The sequence below is a fragment of the Prenolepis imparis genome, unplaced genomic scaffold, assembly GCF_030444845.1.
Source record: "Prenolepis imparis isolate NDT839.2.m4 unplaced genomic scaffold, iyPreImpa1.0 SCAF_15, whole genome shotgun sequence".
Taxonomy (NCBI): domain Eukaryota; kingdom Metazoa; phylum Arthropoda; class Insecta; order Hymenoptera; family Formicidae; genus Prenolepis; species Prenolepis imparis.
The window spans coordinates 5,789,475-5,811,993 of NW_028141173.1; the positions used below are offsets into that span (position 1 = coordinate 5,789,475).

The 22,519-nt window shown below is 35.9% G+C and overlaps 1 protein-coding gene across 2 annotated transcripts in view; it reads left to right on the top strand.

Annotated features, from left to right (window-relative positions):
* Positions 1-480: 480 nt before the first annotated feature.
* Acj6 (abnormal chemosensory protein 6) overlaps positions 481-22,519 on the top strand; it is a 59,678-nt gene continuing 37,639 nt past the window's right edge. For both annotated transcript variants that reach the window (XM_083055342.1, XM_083055343.1), the window contains exon 1: positions 481-1,432. In XM_083055342.1, coding sequence (XP_082911468.1) covers positions 1,271-1,432 — 162 coding nt within the window. In that variant the 5' untranslated portion in view covers positions 481-1,270. The remainder of the gene's footprint in view (positions 1,433-22,519) is intronic.

Here is a 22,519-nt window from a genome sequence, read left to right on the forward strand (position 1 = left end):
CGGCGGCGGGCAAAACGTAGACGCGGAAGGGTGAAGGGACGTCGGAGATATACACGAGCGCGTACACACACACACATCGGCACACAGACGTACGCACACGGGGAAGGATGGACAAACGGGTGGTCGCGGTTAGCGACACCCATGCGAGCAACCCCTGAAAGCAACGGCAAAGATGGCCGACGTGCATGAGATTAGGGGCGCAAGCGTAACCGCGCGTGGCTCCGCCCCCGGTTCACCGGGACTCTCCGTTCCGCTGGCTAACTCACCCCCGCCGCGGCGGATTTTCACCCCCTCGCGAAACGAGGAGCGAACCCTCCCGTCGTGTGGGCAAGCGCCACGCTGCGCCGCATCGCGCCAGGACCCGCCGATCCTCCCCTCCACCTGCACCCCCGGACGGACAGCAGCACTCCTGCCATCCCCCTGGAAGAGTTCATCCGCGAGGCGCTCCTCGCCGGCCAGTCAGCGCCAAAAAGTGCAGAGCTTCGGGACAAGAGTCCGCGTATTACTGTACCCCCGCGCGTATCTTCAACCCCCTGTGTGTATATGACAGTGTGAGAGCCGGTATATATACTTCTCTCTCTCTCTCGCGCCTCCCTTTTTCCCTCCGAAAGCCCAGTGTCACTCCGAGTTAATCCCCGAGTGCCTCGCGGGACACGAAGAATCCGGTGACTTCGTCGCACGGATCGGTGGATGATAGTCTCCCGTTTTCTCTATCCTTGTATAGCGGGACACGCTGGTGAAAACCCAAAGTGAAGTGAAGTAGAGAGCGTGCGATCGATTTTACAATTTTTTGCCCGAAAGAAAAGAGGTGCTCGTGATTATCGGATTCGGGGTTGCGCGCGCTTTTTTCCTCGACTGTGCAACCCTATGACGTTCAAACACTGACGATCGAGATGCGGGACCGCGGGTCTCTGGCGCCCGTCGCATCCACGCTTATATACTGATGGATCTCGATTAGGTGGGTGCATCATATTAGGTGAGAGTGTCGGGATTTCGCGGAATATACATATTATTAACAAATATTGGTTCTCTTCCGCTTCCGCTCGGTGAACGTGAACCGGTGAAAGGTACTTTGAATTTAGTTGGACGTCGACCAAGACATCAGACAGATAACACAGATGCGAATGCATCTTGGAACCGAGAGACGCAGCCGTCGCTGCCGGTATTATCACCTACGTCTCGTGTGAGAGTGCCGCCCGATTCCGGAAGCCAGGAGAACCGGAAAACGCGGAGGAGGCAGGCCTAAGGGCAGGCTCAGCCGGCACGCAAGATGATGTACTCGCCGGACAAGATGATGGGGAGCAAGGGGCTCCACGGGGCACCCATCACCGCCCCGGGATGCTTTCCCTCGGGGAGATACTCGCCCCCGCCTTATCGCGCCGCGCCGGACCCGATGCCGCCGCCACCGAGGCGATGTATGCCGAACCCTACGGTGAGTGAAATTATCCGTTCCCTGTAGACGATTTCTCAAAGTCGAGAATCGCACCGAAATCACTTTGCGACACAGTTTCGCGCGGTCCATCTCGGACCGCGAGAGCTCAGCATTCGTTCGATGCAAACCCGCGTGTTGCACCGATGAATGAGTTATTAGTAAATGTTCAATGCTAGAATATGATTTTCAATCTCTTTTGCAGAAATCGTAATTCACACTTGTTTCAAGGACTCTTCACAGTCTTTTAGAAAAAAAAACGTATCTTGCTAAATATATATACAAACTTGAAATATTCGAATATTTTTTGTCGATTATTTAATAACTGATGTCAAAATAAAATTGAAAACTTGATTAATATAATGTAATCGTAGAACTATGAATAATTTATATATTGAATATTTTAATGTTTAAAGGAAGAAATATCTAACTTACAATTAGTTAATTTAATTCGTGAATTACGCTTTCTATTTCGAAGAACATACGGTGAATCAAAATTTGTTAGCAAATTGAGATTTTCATTTTTATTGGTACAAAAATTTATCTGATAAATTTAAGAAGTCTGCTACTACTGAAAATATTTCACAAACAAACTATAATAACACACATTAAATCATAATATTTTAATTAAAGAGATGTAATTTAATTTATAATATATTTTTTAAGAATTATAAAAGATATATTACAACTAAAAGATATATAAAACACAATAATCTTTAATCTCGAATAAATCGTTTTTATCAAAAATTTAAATGGAATTAATTTAACATAAATGTTGATGTATCAAATTTTAATTAATTTTTTATTACCGTAATCAAATTGAAAAATCTGTCAGTGTCAATATTACCTGACATCCTTAAACACAGCATATAACATTTTAGTTTTAATTCGCTCAATGTATATTCGTGATTATTATTTACCGTAGGCGATATTGCGTGCATTATTGCATGGGACGCGGACAATTTTGTATCTGCGATCGTTTAAAATACGATTGAAATGGCGGATCGGATAAACGCAAGAACACGACACCGTGGAACATTTTAAGGGGCGACGTAGGATGGCGAGGGGTGTCGTTGAAGTTTCTCTTCATTCGTTTTCATTGCCCGACACTTGACCGCGTCGGCACGCTCATATTTCTTATACTTACAGGCAACATGTAGACACCCAATTTTAAAGCGAATATATCTATAAATATAACTGTGTATATGTGTGTATGAGAAATATCAAGAATACGCGTATGAACCCATGTTTCTTTATTCATGAAAAGATCAATATTTCTTCCAAGTTGCGTCTATATTTATAAATCATCACTTCTCGAGTCTGGAATTGGTTTTTTTCTTTCAGAATCGTATTGCATTGCATTTAGCTAACGAAATAAATGTTTCTAAAGAATAAATGTCACTTTTATTCATTTTATACATATTTTAATTTTAGAAGCGACGAAATACATCTGTTAAAAATTATATATCCTGTCTTGAAACCCCTATACATTTGCTAAATTAAGAGAACTCTATCATATAATATTAATGTTTAAAATAAAAATATATAAAAGTATAAATAATTGTAATTATATTTCATTAAAGTTGCGCCGAGATCGCCAATTGCCGAAATAAAAATTTTTATCTCAATACAATACAAAATAAAAGAGATTAATCCAAGCATTTAAAGTTTGAAAAAGATAACCTGTTTAATAACGAGCGCAAAAAAAAAATAAAAATATTTTACATAGACTCTTATGTGAAGCATGTTGGACTATTAAAAGAAACAAAATATTTTTATTGGAAAAGCTTTTACATTTATCATAAAATATTAACATGTTTCTGTCTGTTCATCAAAAAACAATGGTAGTCTAGCATCTGAGTATTTAAAAATCATTGGATAGAACGAAAATAGAATTAAGAAATTATAAATAGATATTTCGATTATATTAATACAATTAGATTTTTTTTATCAAGGGGTTTAAAATAAAGTTTATGTTTCAAGATATTTATTCTTCTAAAAACGACAATAATGTTTGCTACGAACGATAATGATATTTATGCATTAATAAGCTATCATCCAGAAAACAAAACTTTGAAAAATAAGTATACTTTTATGAAAAATAAGATAGCGTAACAATAATTAATTCGATATATCATATTTAATAAATTGAAAAATCAATAAAAATTGTGAAAAAAATGTATAATATAGTTTTCAGCTTACAAACATGTTATTGTTCATGCGAGTTTGATTTCCGATACAAAAAAGTTTATCAGAAAATTATGTCAATTCTCCTCTTGATGAGTTTGTCTCGAATCGAAGCTAATCGAAGAACTAAATGTCATAATTGAATTTAAACAATTATTTATGGCCGAATACGATTGTGAGCATGACAATCAATCGCGGCGATCTAAACACGGTAAATTGCATTATCGAGCTGTCGTAGAAACGGTCGATGCAAAAGTGAAATTGGTCGGGGAAATATCCACGGGCGATAGAATTTGTCCGGCGTGAAGAGCTCAATAAAAATAACTTTCGATTTGCAAGGTTTAAAATTAAACGTCTCAAGGTTTCATTTAAATCATATTCCGCTGTTCGGCGAAACGCCGCATTTAGAGTATGTTATCGTTATCGTATCGAGCGCCGTTTTTCTATTAAGGTCAAACGAAACATCGTTAAAAGCGAAACGTATATGTATGAAAATCGTATGCTGCCCCGAAATCTGACGAGTCAGAAAGAAGCGCAGAAACTGAAACGCACGAGTGCGCGAGGAAAAGTTTCTCTCTCTTTCTCCTCTAAAAGAATATACATATATATATACATATGTCGGGAAAAAATGAAGAAAAAAAAATCGATATTATAATGACGCGGATTAAAACCGAGTAAAGACTAGGATCTGAGCAAATATCGATTCTTTTAATGTCTTACGACCCCAGCAGCGAGTTTACTTAGTTGTGAATACGCGGCCAACTTTACCTTACGCTGTTAGTCTTCATGAATTTAACAGGATAGAGACGTGAAAGCCATTCGTCACATTTCTGATAATCTGCACAATCGTGGAAGAAGCAAAGCTTATATATATATATATTTATGTAAAAAAAAAAGGAGCTAGAATTAAATGCTTTATTTCAAACCTGGATTTATCCCCGATATTATCCTTTACGATGGCAAATTCTCAACGATCTATACTACTTTGTCCGTCGCAACTTTTTAACTTTATCAGCACCATCAGCTTTTCCTGCGCGCTTCTAGTGCTAAAGAAATCTGACAGTTTTCAAATATTCAGCGTTGCAAGATGCAAAAACCACAAAAAATTCTATACAATTCAAATTAAAAAAAAAAAATAGCTGCCCACACAAAGAATTAATGTGGGTTTAATCAAGAATTGGCTGTTTTCGCACGACGATAATGAAGTAAAAAAGAAAACGAGGGAGCGCACGAGTTCTGATCCCATTCGATCCTATTCGCCGCATTTCACGGTAATCATAAAGCTCATAAAAGTAGCAGGTATCTAAACAGAATCAATCACAGTTGAGCCACGTTCCTCTCTCTCTCTCTCCCTCTCTCGCCTTGTCCTTCGCTTTTCCGATCCCTCGGTAGAGACTACTCCGACTATCGTGAGGTCGGAAACCAAACCATATCGAACGATCCGAAGCGGAGTACCACCCCGACGGCGCGATGCGTTTCTCCCCGGGCTACACATCGCGCGCGCGGGCTCCGCAGTCTTTAGTTTATTCATGTGACGTAATAGGATAAAAACCGTCGCTACGAGCTGAGTGCCTAGATGAGATTACAGCCGTACTGTTACGCCCGGTAACGCGAATCCGATGTAATCGGCCCCTCTCTTCTCCTTTGATTTTTCTCTCCGGTTCTCTCTCCCGATAACGCGCGCGCGAGAGAGACGCGTCGTGTTATCCCCGTGTCTTTCTCTCCTTCCCCTTTCGTATTCTAATGCTTTATCGCGCTTTTCTTTCCTCCCCGAGTGCGGATTCTACAGACGATTAATGCTCTGGTAAAATGGTAATTCCGAACCGGAAACACCCACAGATAGCGTACACTTTTATAGGGCGCATTCCTTCCTCGGGCTATATTAAGCCGAGGAAGAGGAAAATGCCGAATTCTATTAATAATATCTGCGTTTTTAAATAACACTTGCATTAAGACATAGGCGCCTCAAATCGCCGATCGTCGAAAAAAGGTGTCTTTATTGCCGCATTTTTGGTAATTTCTCGTCACGTTTTCATTCGAAAACGATAAAAAAGTTAGAATTTTTATATAAAAATGCAAGTGTATAATATTCGCAACTATACTACTATATTCGCTGTCATACTTGTATTTTGACAGCGATATGGAAGCACCAGATTTCGCGAAGATGTAAAAATTCGGCACGATAAGCGGCGTGATATTATTGTAAAATCAATTCGAAGGGAAGAAATCGCGAGAAGTTTGTCTGCAAATATTGCCGATCGATCGATGATTACGATGGTCATATTCGGGTGTAGATTTTATTTCGATGCCTCGCGCAAGCGCGAGATCGCTCGCGGTCAAAAGAAGGTATATCGACGAAGGTCGGTTCGTTAATTGTCTATCGCTATTAATTGTCTATGAGCATCAGGCGCGGTTTTCACCTACGGTGTTAATTATCTATGATAATTAATACAGTACCGTATTACGTATTCATCGGCTTGATGGTAATTATTCACGCTTCGTTGGACGTTTACTTTGCACGTTTTCTGGCTTTCGACGACCCTTTTATAGCCCGGTGGCATATTAACGACACGGCTTAATGAAACGCGCGGCGACTCTTCTTTTTTTACTTTTTTTACACGTCATTAATCTTTTAATTTTCGCCGCAGCGCAGTCGAATGCTTCGGTATCAAACATTCGGATGCTGCGTCACGAATTATTCATTATCCGACCATCGGATGGCAGATGAGCGAAGCTCTTTTTTATGCAATGACTTAATTTTTCTTCACATTGTATGTGTGTGTGTGTGTATGTGGAAAGGTAATAACCATTCGAGAAAATTTCATTTCGCGCAGTTCTATTTCTCTCTGCAGACTCCCTGCTATTTTTGAAACTGATTAATATTTATATTTATGCATATCGTTTTTTAAACTCAAACATTTTGCTTCGATTAAGATCCTTTAATCTTTCAGTTCAGGCTCTATCGATAGAGTCTTATACTGATCAGATGTAACATGTACTAATTCGTACTAATTTTAAAGCAAGACTGACGAATACTAATTTGGTAAATTCAGATGGCTTGCATTGAAGTCGTTAATTAGCATATTAATTTGTGTATGTAGTTTAAGATAATATAAAATTATCTTATCAAAGACACAAATTACAATCTCATTTAATTAATACGTGGCAATAATAATATGTAAAAAAACAAAATGCAAGATTTTGTCTCCAATCTATGGCTATCTATTTTTTTTTCTTTCGCTTCTCTCTCACAAATAATTATATTATATAATTATTATACATATATAATAACGCTACTGTTTGAAATAATGTTCCACTACATCTATATAATATTAAAAAAGCATATATATTCAAATATTCAAATCAAAATTAATAATAGCGACATTCATATATCATTATTAATATTATTGATATCGGTATTGTTATCTATGTAGAAAATCCCTCCCGAATAAATGGATAAACGGATGGATATGGTATAATAATTTTGTTTACTGAATATCAATCTTAATATTGAAATAATTTAAATGCTTAATATCTACTAATATAACACTAATCGGGAATACGAAAAATAATTGTAGTTCCCTACAAAGCAACAAAAGTTAAACAATTTTAATTCATTAACACTATCAGGATTGATATATTTAATCTTTTTTACGAGATAAAAATGTTATTCATTACTTCTTATGTTGTTTAATTATTATTATACAACTAATAGAGAAAAAAAGCTCGATGCTTTGTCTCTAAACGAACGTTAAAGAAGCGTGTGATTTGCATAATCAAAAAATAAAAAGCTGTTACCAATTTCTTCGGAAAATTGTACGGTAAAGGGAGCGACAGGCGATAAACATCGCGCAAAGAGCCACGGCTAGTAGCGATTATCGATTAGTCCTCTATATTCGGCGCGCGTGTCATTACTCATTAACCGTTGAAAGTAAAAGCTCTTTTCCTATCGGAGAACAGCACACCACGCATCGCGAGATTGTCGGACAGTAGTGATGAGAGATTTGACTTTCAATTGTAATCTTATAATATATATTTTATTAATAACTAAGAAACGTCAATTTGTGCGAAGAATTTGAGGTAAAAGTTAATTTCAAATTATATATACACATGTTCTGGAGTTTCTAAATTTGCTTCCTTAATCGACGCATTTTATTTCATTTCATATCTTCTATTTATTTTACTAAACTGCATATAGTTAAATTAATCGAACATATATTTTATATTTTATTGTAATAGATATTATTATTTTTATCGTGATAAATATTAATCACAGCAATTCTCATAAAATTCTTTCTACATCATACTGTCATACTGAGAAGATTACGATATCAATTCATAATATCATAGATTTATCCATTTTCAGTAAAGTCTAATTTTTCACACACAATTTTTCTCCTTACTTTTTGTCGAGAAAAAATATTAAATAAAAATAAGCGTTTTATTGGATATTTTATATCTCATTCGACGCTATATAAACTCTGATGGGAAGAGAGTTGACTAATATCTTTTTAAAAATCATATAAAGGAGAGATTGCGTCCATTCGCCCGTTCCGGCGAATTTCCTAAAGAAATCTAGATAGTCGGTGACGAACCGATCGCGCCGCGTCGTCGCTCTCGTCAAAATCTGAAAAACGACATATGTATGTAGCGTCGTGACAAGGGAGATTGTCGGTGGGCGACGGTAGTAAGGCGACAATTAACGTCACAAGTGCTTCACGGGGCGGGCTCGGACTATTTTATGCGCGCGGGGGTGGCGGCTCGCGTCGTTTTCCCCCATCGTCCTCTTCTTCCCTTCGCCGACCACCATCCGGGGGTGAAGGGACGTTCTCCGTCCGTGCATTACGGCGTATACGTGCCACGGCTCCCCGCACGGCCGCAAGATTACATAATCGATATCCGGCCTACACCTGTGTCTCTCCACAGCACTGAGCACACACACACACACACACACACACACACCTGTGTACAGGAAGGGGAATGAAGAGGGGGGAAAAAAAAGCGAAGCGCGTGTGCGTTCGAGAGAAATTACTCGTTGTATTCGTGTCATACGGCGGCCTGTGTCGAAAAACCAAACTGACTCACTTGATATAAGGACAGATATAAACAGACGGATCGTTAATATGCAGGGCTGCTTGAAAATAGATCGCCAAACTTTGGTTTATATTTGCCCCGAGCGAAAGTGTTGAGATTATGTAGTATTTCCTTAAGTTGTATATATGCGTATATGTGTTTGAAAATAAAAACACATTTTCGCAAATCAACCGCAGAGATGAAAATAAATATACACAAAAATTTGTGTTAAGTTTAACAAATATCACATGTCCCAAACGATCCACAGAAATTTTTGTGTTAATTTAAGATAATACGGATATGTTAAATGATGACACGAATATTGTGTTAATATTTTAACATAAAATAAATGCAAACTTCAAGTAAACTTGAAATAAATTTTGTGTTAAATTAACATAGTTTTAATGTAAAAATTAACTAAAAAAATTGTTAATTTTACATTTCATCATCCCCACTTATATTATAAAGTAAAATTAACATTTTTTTCTGTAAATTTTAACAGATAAATCTTGTCACTAATAATATCGAACATATTTATTATGTAAAATTAAAAGTAAATACACATTGTGTTATTTTTACTTATTTTCAGTTATTTTAATAATTTAACATTTGAGTTCAATTAACACAACAGCAATATGTTAATTTAACACATGAATGTGTTAAATATTTAACACAAAAATTTTAACGGGGACCGTTTCTAACAAGAAAACACAAATTTTCCAACTGTGTACAACGAAAAACCGATTTCTTTATTTACTTTTAAACTCTTTGCTTGAACAGAAATGTTTAATCTAAGATCACAATTATCTAAAAGAGATATAATATTATCCGATGATAATATTATCGTAAAGGAAGGAACACAATTTCAATTGAGTGAAAGCATAACGAAAGAAAAAAAGCTCGCAAGATCAACAGTAAAAGTCAGTTCTATCCACTTGTACAGTTTGTATCTGAATAATCTAATAATCGTTCCGCTAGAGCAAAATCGAAACGTGTTAGCCTACGAATTCGGATCGTACTCTAACGTACTCGTTATTCAGTTCACTTTGGATTGCAAAGGGTTAAATTCTCAGTGACGGATATAAACGGGGAGGGAAAAAAATTAAAATGATAGGGGGCGGCGGCGTGAGACTCTGCCGACGGTGCATTGTTCGTACTTGCTGCGGAATACATACCTCCAAGTATCGAGACACGTCGACGCCGAGCGAGTACGTCGTCTGCAATACAATAGTAAAGGTAAACTAGGATAAGGGTAGCGATGCCGGATATCAATCGCTATCAGACTATACACAGTTGACAAATTTGTGTTAAATTTAACAAATATCACATGTCCCAAACGGTTCACAGAAATTTTTGTGTTAATTTAACATAATACGGATATGTTAAACGATGACACGAATATTGTGTTAATATTTTAACATAAAATATAAATGCAAACTTCAAGTAAATTTAAAATAAATTTTGTGTTAAATTAACATAGTTTTAATGTAAAAATTAACTAAAAAAGTTGTTAATTTTACATTTTATCATCCCCACTTATATTATAAAGTAGAATTAACATTTTTTTCTGTAAATTTTAACAGATAAATCTTGTCACTAATAATACTGAACATATTTATTGTGTAAAATTAAAAGTAAATACACATTGTGTTATTTTTACACTTTTTTTCAGTTATTTTAATAATTTAACATTTGAATTCAATTAACACAACAGCAATATGTTAATTTAACACATGCATGTGTTAAATATTTAACATAAACATTTTAACGGGGACCGTTTTTAACAAGAAAACACAATTTTTCCAACTGTGTACGAAAAAACATATCCAGTTGCTCGAAGAAGTAACGTGTGATTATTTACATGCACGGCAATTTTAAACGAGGAACCGACTTTATTTAAAAAGTATATAACAATTAATATAAAATACTAATTATAATAAAGATCATTTTTTAGTTTGTTCCGCATCAACCAACAATTGAAATAATTTATGAATCTATTCCGATTTTCTTTAAAAAAAAGTGATTGATTCATAAATTAATTAATACTGGCTAGAATATAAATTAATTCATATTAGAAACTGATGATTTAATATCTGAAGAATTGTTGGTACAATCGATGGATTATTTTTCACGGTTAAAAAGTCTGTCTACAGATTTCTTACTGGTTTTTCTAGTAAATTGATCGATTGAGTGTGTATTAAAGTTGTTCGAAAGATATGAAAAGTAGGTGACAGCTTAGACCCATCGCTACACGGAGATAGTTCATCGTTTCACGATCGTTTCACCTACGTTTGCCGGATATACCGTGTATCTTTCTCTTTCCGTCTCTCTTGGTCGTAGAAGACCCACGGACGATCCCACACACGGGACACTGGGGACACATAACACCCCCGGTTACATCCAATCACTCCTGATTTATATTTACTACTCACTTGGCCCCCCCTTATTTATTGCGCTTCACGGAGACGCGCAGAACGAAAATGTTAATTTGCGCAATTGAAAATTATGGCGGGCCACCATGGGTGAGACACTCTTCGAAAGTGCGATTCTCGCAGAAAAGCTAAAGGAAGATAAAAGGAAGCTGGTTTCTCCAATTTATTTCTTGGCCATATATGTCCATAAATCTCGCATCCACGTATTTCGACGTATTTCTATAATTGCTTACAGTCATATCAGCTTAAATTCATTTCTAATACGTTTAAATAACTAGAATAAACGAGACTGTTAAAGAGTTTTTTCAATGAATTGTATAAAATAATTTATGCCCAACAAATCTCTCTATTCGTCTCTCTTTTTCTCCCTCTTTAAGAGAAGAAAAGAATTATAAATACAATATATGTTTATTAAAAAATATGTATTCTAAAAATTATTAATCAATAAATAGTCACCAATGAAATCTTTGACATTTAATATAACTGCAAAAATGATCGAACCGTATATTTTAGGAGCCACTTTCGAACAGACAATATGCACACCTTAACAGCGGTGTTGACGAAATGTTGCGCAAAACCTCGCAATGTAGCTTTATATAGGGGTTCGCGATGTGTTCTTGCGCCGCGCCAGGCTTCGACACACGTAAATCTATATGTAGAGACCTTGCCTTCCATCTATAAATAAACCTACACACGCGCGTAAACCACGAGTTCTGGACACCACACGAGAGGGTCTTCTTGCTCTCTGTATATCAGTGAGAAACATGGACAGTTAGATAGACGAACGACACTTCCGCCTTGTCTCTCAAAGTTCTCCGCTGCCTCTCTCCGGTTTTTATCGTTCCCTACTTTATGAAGATTACGCCGCGCGAGACTCGAACATGAGAGATACAATATAATACTTATACCTTCATCGCGCGTCTCGATTTTTTCAAGAGCTAGAAATTTACGTCTTACAAATACTCAGAATTGCTAGATAATTAATTTAATTAAATTTTCGATCAAAGTATACAATATATATATTACTAGAAAAAGCATAAATCACTCTTCATCCCTGAATATTTTATGCACTACGGAATTGATCTCTTTCGAGGAAGAATTTCATTGATTACCGTCTTTATTTGTTTTCGCAAAGAATTAGATAGAATCTATCGGCAAGATATGAAAAATATCGACGAACCCGATAAATGTAAACGTACTCGTTTTGCGTAATGGGACTGTACAACACTGCCACAACAACTTGTACAACACGCATTATTAGGATTCGTCCGCGGTTGGCCGCACGGAAAGGCGAACATTATTCTCATACAGGTCTCTCTCTCTCTCTCTCGCGGTTTAACGCTCTTATTATTTTTATTAGGGTGCCGTGGTATATAATGCCATCAACCCCTATGAGTGCGCGTTCGCAGGAAATAAACCTAAGTGTATAATTACAATAATACTTATCGGGGCACCCTCCATGGGTTTCTCTTCCCTTCCACATACCCTTCCTTCCTTCCTTCCTACAAGCTCTCTCTCTCTCTTTCTGTTCCGTCTCTTTCCTTCGTGATTAAACGTGGCTTTGTGTATGTGTATAGATACACGCACGCGTGTATCTACGAACGCAATATACCGAAGGGGCGAAACTTAACGAGTACTAAATTTACCGGGGTAGTCTTGATCCCCTCGTCGCGATTAGATCTCGAAAGATGAACGCGCGATGAGCGCAAAAGTCCTTCCGAAGAGGGATTCTAGAATCGAGAATTTTTAAGTTCCAAAGTTTCACGCAATCTGCAGATTTTTTCTAATTTTTTCTCATTTTTTCGTTTGATATAAACAAGGTGTATACTCAAATTTTGTAAAAAAATTCCCTGATCTTCCCGGTATTTTTGTTTAAAATTTCAGGTAAAATAAAAAAATTTGTATAGATGCAGCTTTTTAAAAGTTCCTTTACTGTATACGCTTTTTAATTTTTTTCATTCATTGGAAAGTCATCAAGAATGCAGTTTTTTTTCAACAATAACAAAGTGCGATATATCATTATATCTAAACGCTAAAAATATATGCAAGAATATAATATAAAATAAAAATAGGAAACAAAAAATAATTTATTATAAACGTGTTAAGAAATATTAATTTATTTAAATTAATTATTTATTAAATTATTTATTTAATTATATATTTATTAAATAAATAAGAAGTACTAATTTTTTTTAATATTACCTGTTAAAAAATTGAACAATTTTTTATGAAACTTATATAAGTTCTTGATACTGAAATAGATCGTCTTTTAATAAATTTTAATAAAAACTTAAATATTGCAAAGATGCGTTAGACATCATATGTTTCTGAAGTGTTAAATAGGAGTAAAATTATCAAAAGGACAATTTTTTTTTAATTCCCTGAATCCCAATCAAATTCCCTGATTTTTCAAGGTAAAACAAAATTCCCTGAGAACAGCAGGTTTTTCCCGGAAGTATACACCCTGATAAAAAAAAAACTGCGATTTGCACAATCGATTCGGATATCAGGTGATGTTGCTCGGATAGAGTTATAGCGGAAATTGTTGTAAGCGAATGCAGCGCGCACTGTTTCGACTGCGCTTAACACGCCGTAAAACGGTGTTCTGATCCAAGGGACACATCGCACGTGTGACCCGCGTGTGTCGTGTCATGTACATGGTTTAAAGGACGAGACACGTACGTGTACCGGATGCCCCCTTCCCCCCGAACGAAATGATCGCGTAACGGCGCGGTACAAACACGGATCCCATTCCCCATCTGAACTCCACCCGAAACTTCGCAATTCGCCCGTTTAAGAATTCAGTCACGTACAACGCCGCGCCGTGTTTCAAACGCACACACCGCAGAATTGCTTATCTTTTATAACCGCGTTCCCGATACACGTTCGTTTTATATAGATTAGGAACATCCACAAAAAAAAAAAAATCTCGATATATCAAAATTATTACCATGTATTTAGCAATGGAACCGAAGAAAGCCTATTTCTACAATTTTATTTCTTCTAAATGCAAAATCAAGTTACTCTTTTCATATTTGATTTATATCATTATATATATCAGAGCTTTTTTAATTTATTGTTTTATTTTTTCCAGAGATGTAAAATAAATTTATAAGATTATCATCTTTGTGAAAATATCAGACGATAGCAACAGTTAAACGGGTATTAAAGGAGCTAATAAGAGCCAGGCATAGATATTAGGCTAATTATTTCAAAAATATTTTAATTAGAATAATTAGAGGAGTTTGAAAACAAGTTTGTTATTTTAATATCTGCAGGTAGCTCTTATTAACCCTTTTCATATCTTATTATATATATATATATATATATACAGGGTGTTTCTTAAACATATGTCAAAAATACAAGGGATGATTTCTGAGGTCATTTTATGAAAATTTATACCTCTGATAATTTTTCGAAAATCGCTTTGTTTTGAAGATACAAGGCGATAAAAATTACAAGAAATATAATATTTTTATTATATTTTTTACTTTTATTAATACAATATTTTCTGGCAACACTGATAACGACAATAAAGCAGTTCTTTGAATACTACATAACTTTTACAGATATTAATTATTTTCTTATAAATTTTTATCGCCTTTTATATCTTCAAAACAAAACAATTTTCAAAAAATCATCAAGATATAAATTTATTCATAAAATGAATCATCGCTTAAATTTTTATTCCAAGAAATCATCCCTTAAATTTTTGACATATGTTTAAGAAACACCCTGTATATCGGAGCCTTTTTAATTTATTTTTTCTTCAGAGATGTCAAAAAAATATATAAGATTATCATCTTTGCGAAAATATCAGAGGATTGCAACAGTTTAACTGCGTATCTGAAATATATGCAAATACTGGTCTGAATGAACCTCAATGAACGATGCGAAAACATCCTTTCGACTTTCGCATCTGTCTTCGTAAGAGTTAAAAAAAAGCGTAGTATCGCGTTCTTTTTGAGAACAATTTTTTTTCCTGCTGCTCCCGTTCGGGAGTAATGACTGAGCGTTATCACTTTATTCGGACCTGATATACCGTCGTCGGAGTATAGTTTATGCCCTATGCGAAGTTACCTCTATTGCCTCGGCACATCATATAAAACGTACAATCAATTTTTGAAGAGGACATTCAATCGATCTGTCTTGCAGCATGCAATCCAAGACGTTCCCTGAATAACAAACTAACCGGAGCGGCTTTGGCAGCCGATTCGTGCGCTGCCTGCCTCGTATTATTCGTTGAATCACTCTTCGTTTATCCGTTCGCGTTTTCGCAAACGAAATGAACTTGCGCGTACGTCTATATATATGTGTGTATATATATATATATATATATATATATATATATATAGAGAGAGAGAGAGAGAGAGAGAGAGAGAAAACTATATATAATACGATACATAGTCTGATTTTTCCCTCTTATAGAGGTACTTTAACGCGATATAAGATTAAGCACGAATAACTTCTAGTTAACGAAGTTGTTAGAAGTTGCCAAACAACTGCAACTGAATATCCAGTGCATAGTTTTAATGCGTATAGTAATTATTAATTTTATATCATTGCAAAATCAGACATTCTGTTATATTGTTCCATTTACCCAACGACCTCAATCACTACTGTTGATTCTAAACATTAAATACAGAGAGAAATTGACAAACGGAGAAAATGACAAACGAATTTTTTTACGAAAAAATATAATCAATCTGCTTTAATATGAAATATGGAAATTGTACCGCGTAAAATTTCTTTTTCGCAAAAAGTCGCGCTGAAAATTTAACAGCGTCAATCCTTTCGCGTTCGCGAAATATTCAGCATATTACATTACGCGTCATTCATAATTGTAATTACTTAATTAATCGATGTATATGATAGCTGCTAAATTGACGACAAGTAATTTTCTACATTCCGCGCGTCACGTTATTTCGTATATAATTTGCTTCTCGTCGAAAGTAATGATTGTTAGCTAGTGAATAACCGAAAACGCGCAAAACCATTGTGAAAAACAATTATTGGTTCATTAAAATGAAACGAATCGTTAGCGGAGCCATATATGAGAAAGTTTGATAGCTGTTTCGCACAATCGATACGTATTGCGAAAGTTCTCATTTTACATACAATCACAGATTTCCAATTTGGCAGATTTTTATTGACCAGCTTTTTCTATTACTCGCGTCCTCATCAGGAGTTTTTTTTAATTTCAATATTATTTTATTTCAAGTTTTTTTCTATCAATTATCCATTACACAGTTGGAAAATTTGTGTTTTCTTGTTAGAAACGGTCCCCGTTAAAATTTTTGTGTTAAATTAACATATTGCTGTTGTGTTAATTGAACTCAAATGTTAAATTATTAAAATAACTGAAAAAAGTGTAAAAATAACACAATGTGTATTTACTTTTAATTTTACACAATAAATATGTTCGATATTATTAGTGACAAGATTTATCTGTTAAAATTTACAGAAAAAAAATGTTAATTTTACTTTATAATATAAGTGGGGATGATAAAATGTAAAATTAACAATTTTTTAAGTTAATTTTCACATTAAAACTATGTTAATTTAACACAAAATTTATTTCAAGTTTACTTGAAGTTTGCATTTATTTTATGTTAAAATATTAACACAATATTCGTGTCATCATTTAACATATCCGTATTATGTTAAATTAACACAAAAATTTCTGTGGACCGTTTGGGACATGTGATATCTGTTAACTTTAACACAAATTTTTCAACTGTGTACTTGTTCAACAGCAATGTTATATTTTCCATTTTTCTCGACTCTGAAAAATGATGATTAATTGGCGCAACAGAATGAGATTGTTACAAATTAACGTGGAAAAAAATAAAAGTTTTTAACCAGTCACATTAGAGTCTATCTTTTATTTCGCTCGCTAAGACCAAATGTCTACGACCAGTATACTACGCGTTTTACGTTTACGCTCGAAAAACAATCACGGGGCACTTATAGAGAGCACCCCTTGTCAAAATCAAGAGTCTATTATTATGACCATATGTTTACGCCACGATTGTATCTTGACAGAGAGGGACGAGCGCGTTGGGGTGAAGGGGCACGATCGTGCACCTGCTCGAGCACAACATGTGGATAAGAGCGCATGGTGCGTGGGTAGAGCAAACACCCGACGACGAATATGTGTCATTCTATAAACAGGATAGAGCCCGCGTCGCGCTATTCATTGTCGATTGTTTCGCATTTGAAAAAATCCTCCTTTTTGTGTTCTCTCCAGTGCGTCGGACACGCAAAGATTCGATTATCCTAATACGCGTCTAATTTTACCGCTCTCCCCATAATTTCGATATTTTTCTCTCGCTAAAAAATTATTTGATGTAATATTTCTCGAGTATTAAAATGTTTCTCTCTCTCTTGTTTTTTATACACTGTGAGAGAATTTTCTCTTAGAATTTACCCTGAAAAGCATGATAATCGTGGATTTCTCTGATTAATATTTATCACAATAAAATATAAAACATGTTTGATTAATTTTACTAAACTGCATAATAAAATTAATCAAACATATTTTATATTTTATTGTAATAGATATTATTTTTCTTAAATTCTTTCCATACCATATTGTCCCACGATTACCATGATTTTCAGGGTAAATTCTAAGAGAATTATAAAATTTGCAATTTGCTTTTAATTACAATTTTGTCGGAGACAACAGTTGAAACTCCAAATAATACTGCAATAAAAATCTCGATTTTTCTCTATCGTGCGAAAATTTCCACAACTCCCTCCTCCCGACGAAATCGACAGTGACAGGTTCGTAGAGAGTATCAAATGAGATCGTTTAGAAATCTAATATACTTACGTGCTCCCTCATCTCCCGGTGATATCGTAAAAAAAAAAGGTTCCGAGGTTAGGGACGTTCAGGTTAGAGAGACGACCGGATATGCTGCGTCGGCTTAAATTAGCATCATCGGCGGATAACTGAAATCGACCGCGAGATATCCTGCAAACGCGCTCTCGGTGGCCCTCGCTTTCTCTCTCCCTCGGAGAAATGGCGGTCTTAATAAAATTATCGTCAGGCCGAGTTTCGAGGACAAATCGACGTTTCAATTTTCTTAATGCGCTCATCTCCCCAATGGGGATATGCCCGCACGAGTCCCGGCGCGGGCAGGAAGGATATGGTCCTGACGGTATATATAGGTATACCTACGTAAGGATCCAGGGTTGGATTACCAACTATATGTAGGTCTACTAGGAGGGCGCAAAGTCCGAAAGCCCTAAATCCTCCGGATCTACGTCTTTTGCGCTTTAGAATTTTCGAGATTAAAAAGTCGCCGATTCGAGCTTGATATAATTTCATTCAGCAGTTCATTGAACTGTCAGACGAAGTTAAACGCGAGCGGACGAAATTTGCCCTCGAATAAAAAAATTACAACGAGACGTCGATGATCTTCGTGATCCTGAGAGACCAACATTGGAAAAAAAAAAAAAACGTATATTTCACGACGTTCGAATCGCTATACCGCAATCGTTTTTTTACGAAGTTTGACAGAGAGATGGTTGCGCGAGCCATCGAGTGTCGGCGACACGTGCCGCCACGTGCGACCTGCACGTGACCGAGCTGCTACGCGCTATTTGCTCTCATCCTTCCTTAAGTGCATTACTACTGTTCCAATTATAGGGGTGGTAAATTAACGTGTCACAGTATTCCGTCTCGCACCCTTTCGCTGTCCGTTCCCTGATGCTCGACGCGTAACGGATTTGATTTGTCATAACAGATTAACCAACCGCTCTCGGGCTCCTCGTCTGGCCGAAGAGCTGTTTAAATCGCCCTGTGTTTCGCGATAATAACTCTTAGCAATTGAGTTATAGTGATAATATTACATGTTATTATATTGTATATTAATGAGAGACAAATGTTTACGCGCATTTCGTTTCTTCGTTTCTTTCCGCTTAGCTTTCGGCAACCTTGCGTTAAATTAATGCCTGCAAATAACAACATTTCCTTCTCTATTAAGTACGTTTGTAATACACAAACGCAAACGTAAATTAAGGTAAATTTTTTAACAGCACGAATTACTAATGTATATGAAAATTGCCTATGACGAATTGATTTGTTTTATAATCACGGTAACATATATGCTATTCAGCTTATAATTTTATTTAATATAACTGTTACAAAGAGAGAGAGAGAGAGAGAGAGAGAGAGAGAGAGAGAGAGAGAGAGATCGCTCTCTCCCTCTTTCTCTCTCTCTCTTTACATTTCGGTTTTAGGTATGAAATGCAATCAGAGATGAATTTTATATATCCTTTATTTAATGATCATGTATTTTATTTTATACGTATATGTAATGATAACGCCGGTAAAATGAGATCGGTACCGTATCCTCCCACCCCACAGTGTTTTCCCGTAAAACACTAATTGCATATTTTAAATCGCAATCGTACCGCCGCAGAACTCTATTATGCGTAAATATAAAATTTCATCCATATTTTCCGATTATTCGTGCGTCACCTAACATTAAATATGTAAATCAATTACTTATCATTTACATTTTTTATTCGTAATGATTTTATCAAATATCCAGTTGTATTAACATACGTGATGATGCAGTAAAAGGTAATGTATTTTCGATCATAGAGTGCACTTTTAACATTTCATGCTTTTTAATAAATAAAAAAATAATTTTTATGCTAAAAATCTCGTGTTTTCCGTTGCACGATGCATCGCATTATTATTACTAATTAATACTATATACTTGTGGTGAGATTTCACAATATATAAAAGAATTAATTTGAACGAATTCTCAATTATGTTATAATTACAATTCTATAATAATTGTGTATGTATAAAACGAAGATTTTATACATAAAATATCTTAATAAAAGTAAATTAATTAATACAAATAAAACAAAACAAAAAAGATCAGAGACCAACATTTATTAAAGACTTCTATAAAAAGAAAGGAAGAATTATCATCAAATAAGAATATGAGCAAGAAACTACCCTAAGGTTTTAAAATATTGAGATCGTGAAAGAGAGAGAGAGAGAGAGAGAGAGAAAATACATAAAAATTCTTAAAATAAATTAAAAGAAAAAAGAGAGAATAAGAGAGAGAGAGAAGCTTCGCGAGATGAAGAAAATAACAAAATACGAACGCGAGATGTGCATAGATGATGAAGTTGACAGGAAGAGAGGACACTAGAGAGAATTTAACAAAAATAAGGATCAAAAACACGCGGTCTGAGATGTCGCAAAGAGAGAAGCATGGAGAACGAGCCTCGCGCCGAGGAAAATGAAGGAATAACGAGAACTACAGTAAAGTACAGAGGAGGAAGAAGGGCGCGGAAACGGACGGACACACGGTGGAGTGTTCCTAAGTGCAAATCAGTGAAAGCATAACAGACAGGCAGATCCGGAGGGATGAAAGGGGCGCGCGAAAGATGGTCCCGACTGCTCTAGACAAGAAGAAGGACCGAGACGAAATGGACGGGGTCACAAAGTGGGAGAAACGACAGAGACAGGAGAGGAAAGGAGGGACGGAGGGAGACAGACACTCGAATTTTGTCCTAGGGAGGCACGGCTCGTCTGTGAGGAGAGTCGATCCGGGAGAGAAGCCTCCATTAGATGATGTCTACCGTCGCCATATATGCGGCACATTATTGCGACCGCGTGTTAACCAGGCGGAAAGCCCGTACACAATTACGTTCCGTTCTGCGCACGCATACTTTCATCCCTAAGCCAATTCACGCCGAATTGCTGTAATTCCTCTACCACTTTGCAATTTAATGCTTCGAATGGCAAAATGATGCTCTAAATCAGTTCGCAAAATAATGAAAAATGCCAACTAAACTTCTCCACGTATGATCAAGCTCAAATCGATTAAGGATAATCGGTTAAATCAAGTGGAGTAGATATAATATGCACTATGTAACTAAAATATTCAAGGATCTGAAAAGACACAAGATTGCTCTATTTTGGGTAGAAAAAAATATTAAAAATTTTATTTTCTATTTGACATATATTATACTCGGAAAACTGCTGCAACTTTGAAACTGTCGATCGTACATGAGATGCAATTGTGCATGAAAAAGCTAACTTACATTATACCTAAATATAAAAACTACAAGTGCACAGGTTCTTGTGTTTATGTTTTCTTCCCTTCATCCCTGTTCAGCGATTCGTTCATAATTCTTACGTTGTCGAAAGTGTTATCGTTTCGTCTGGGAAAGCAACACCCGCGTTTGACGAACGGCGCATGTGATGGATGAGGAATGATTGCGCAAGAATATCACTTTATCATATTTAGCAACACAATCGAAGCGAATTCCCAGAATTGCCCATCGTGCGAAATGTCACGTCGCGAATGACACTGTTTTCCGCGACGAATAAATAGAAATTTAGTTATAATCTCGTTATAATTCTTCCCGTTATCGAGATTTATTTCGCGAAAAAAAAAAAGAATTGGCAACATTAAATTTCAATCTATTGCAAACATTCATATCTCGTTAAACTTTCAAGCCAAATATTTCGGGCTTCGTGCAATTTTTCCATATCTTCGGTTCACGTATTAAACGACGTTGTAATTTTAAAAGTCCAGAGATATAAAATATCAAAATATAAAAAATATATATATATGTAAATATGTGTGTAGGTGTATAATCCACTAATATATCCAACTTTTTTGTAATTAAACAAAAGGCAGAAATGAAAAGTATATCAACGCGATCTCTATGTAATGGCGAAAATTTGCACGTTCGCGAAAAGCAGGCGAGAATATAATGCTGCAAATTAGCGAATTCTCCAACAACATGCGACGGCGCATCAATTTTTCATCACACGCGGCGTTTAACAGCGCCGTGCAATAATTTCGTTTTCGCGAAAATGTCCGATCATAATCACGTTATCGATGATTTTCGATTGCCTTTGTTGCTCGAGTAATAATTATTTCTTTGCGTCCTTCGCGTAAATAAAAAAAAAACGAGACCGACGTTAAAGAGACCACGCTGCCGTATATGTATATAAGAAAAATAATTGCATAAAAGAAAAGAGAGATATATAAAAAAACTTAATGTTATTTATTTTTTATCGAGAGAATAATATCTAATTATACGTAATCAGCATTAAAGCCATTAGAAAATATAATAACGGGATGAATATGCGTAATTCTCCGTATATTGATCGTATCAATAAAATGTCGCGGCAGTGTGTATCGTACGTGTATACGAAAATGAAGGCAAAGCAAACGTATGATTTATAGTCGTGTAATCGTCGCGAGTCGACGATGCGAACGAGAGGAAAAAAAATTAACGACTGCGTCCGCACCTGCGCTTGTGCACGTGGCAAGTATGTAGATGCATACATGTGCAAGGACGAACGTCGTATGATGCTCTTTTATATATATATATATATATATATATATAC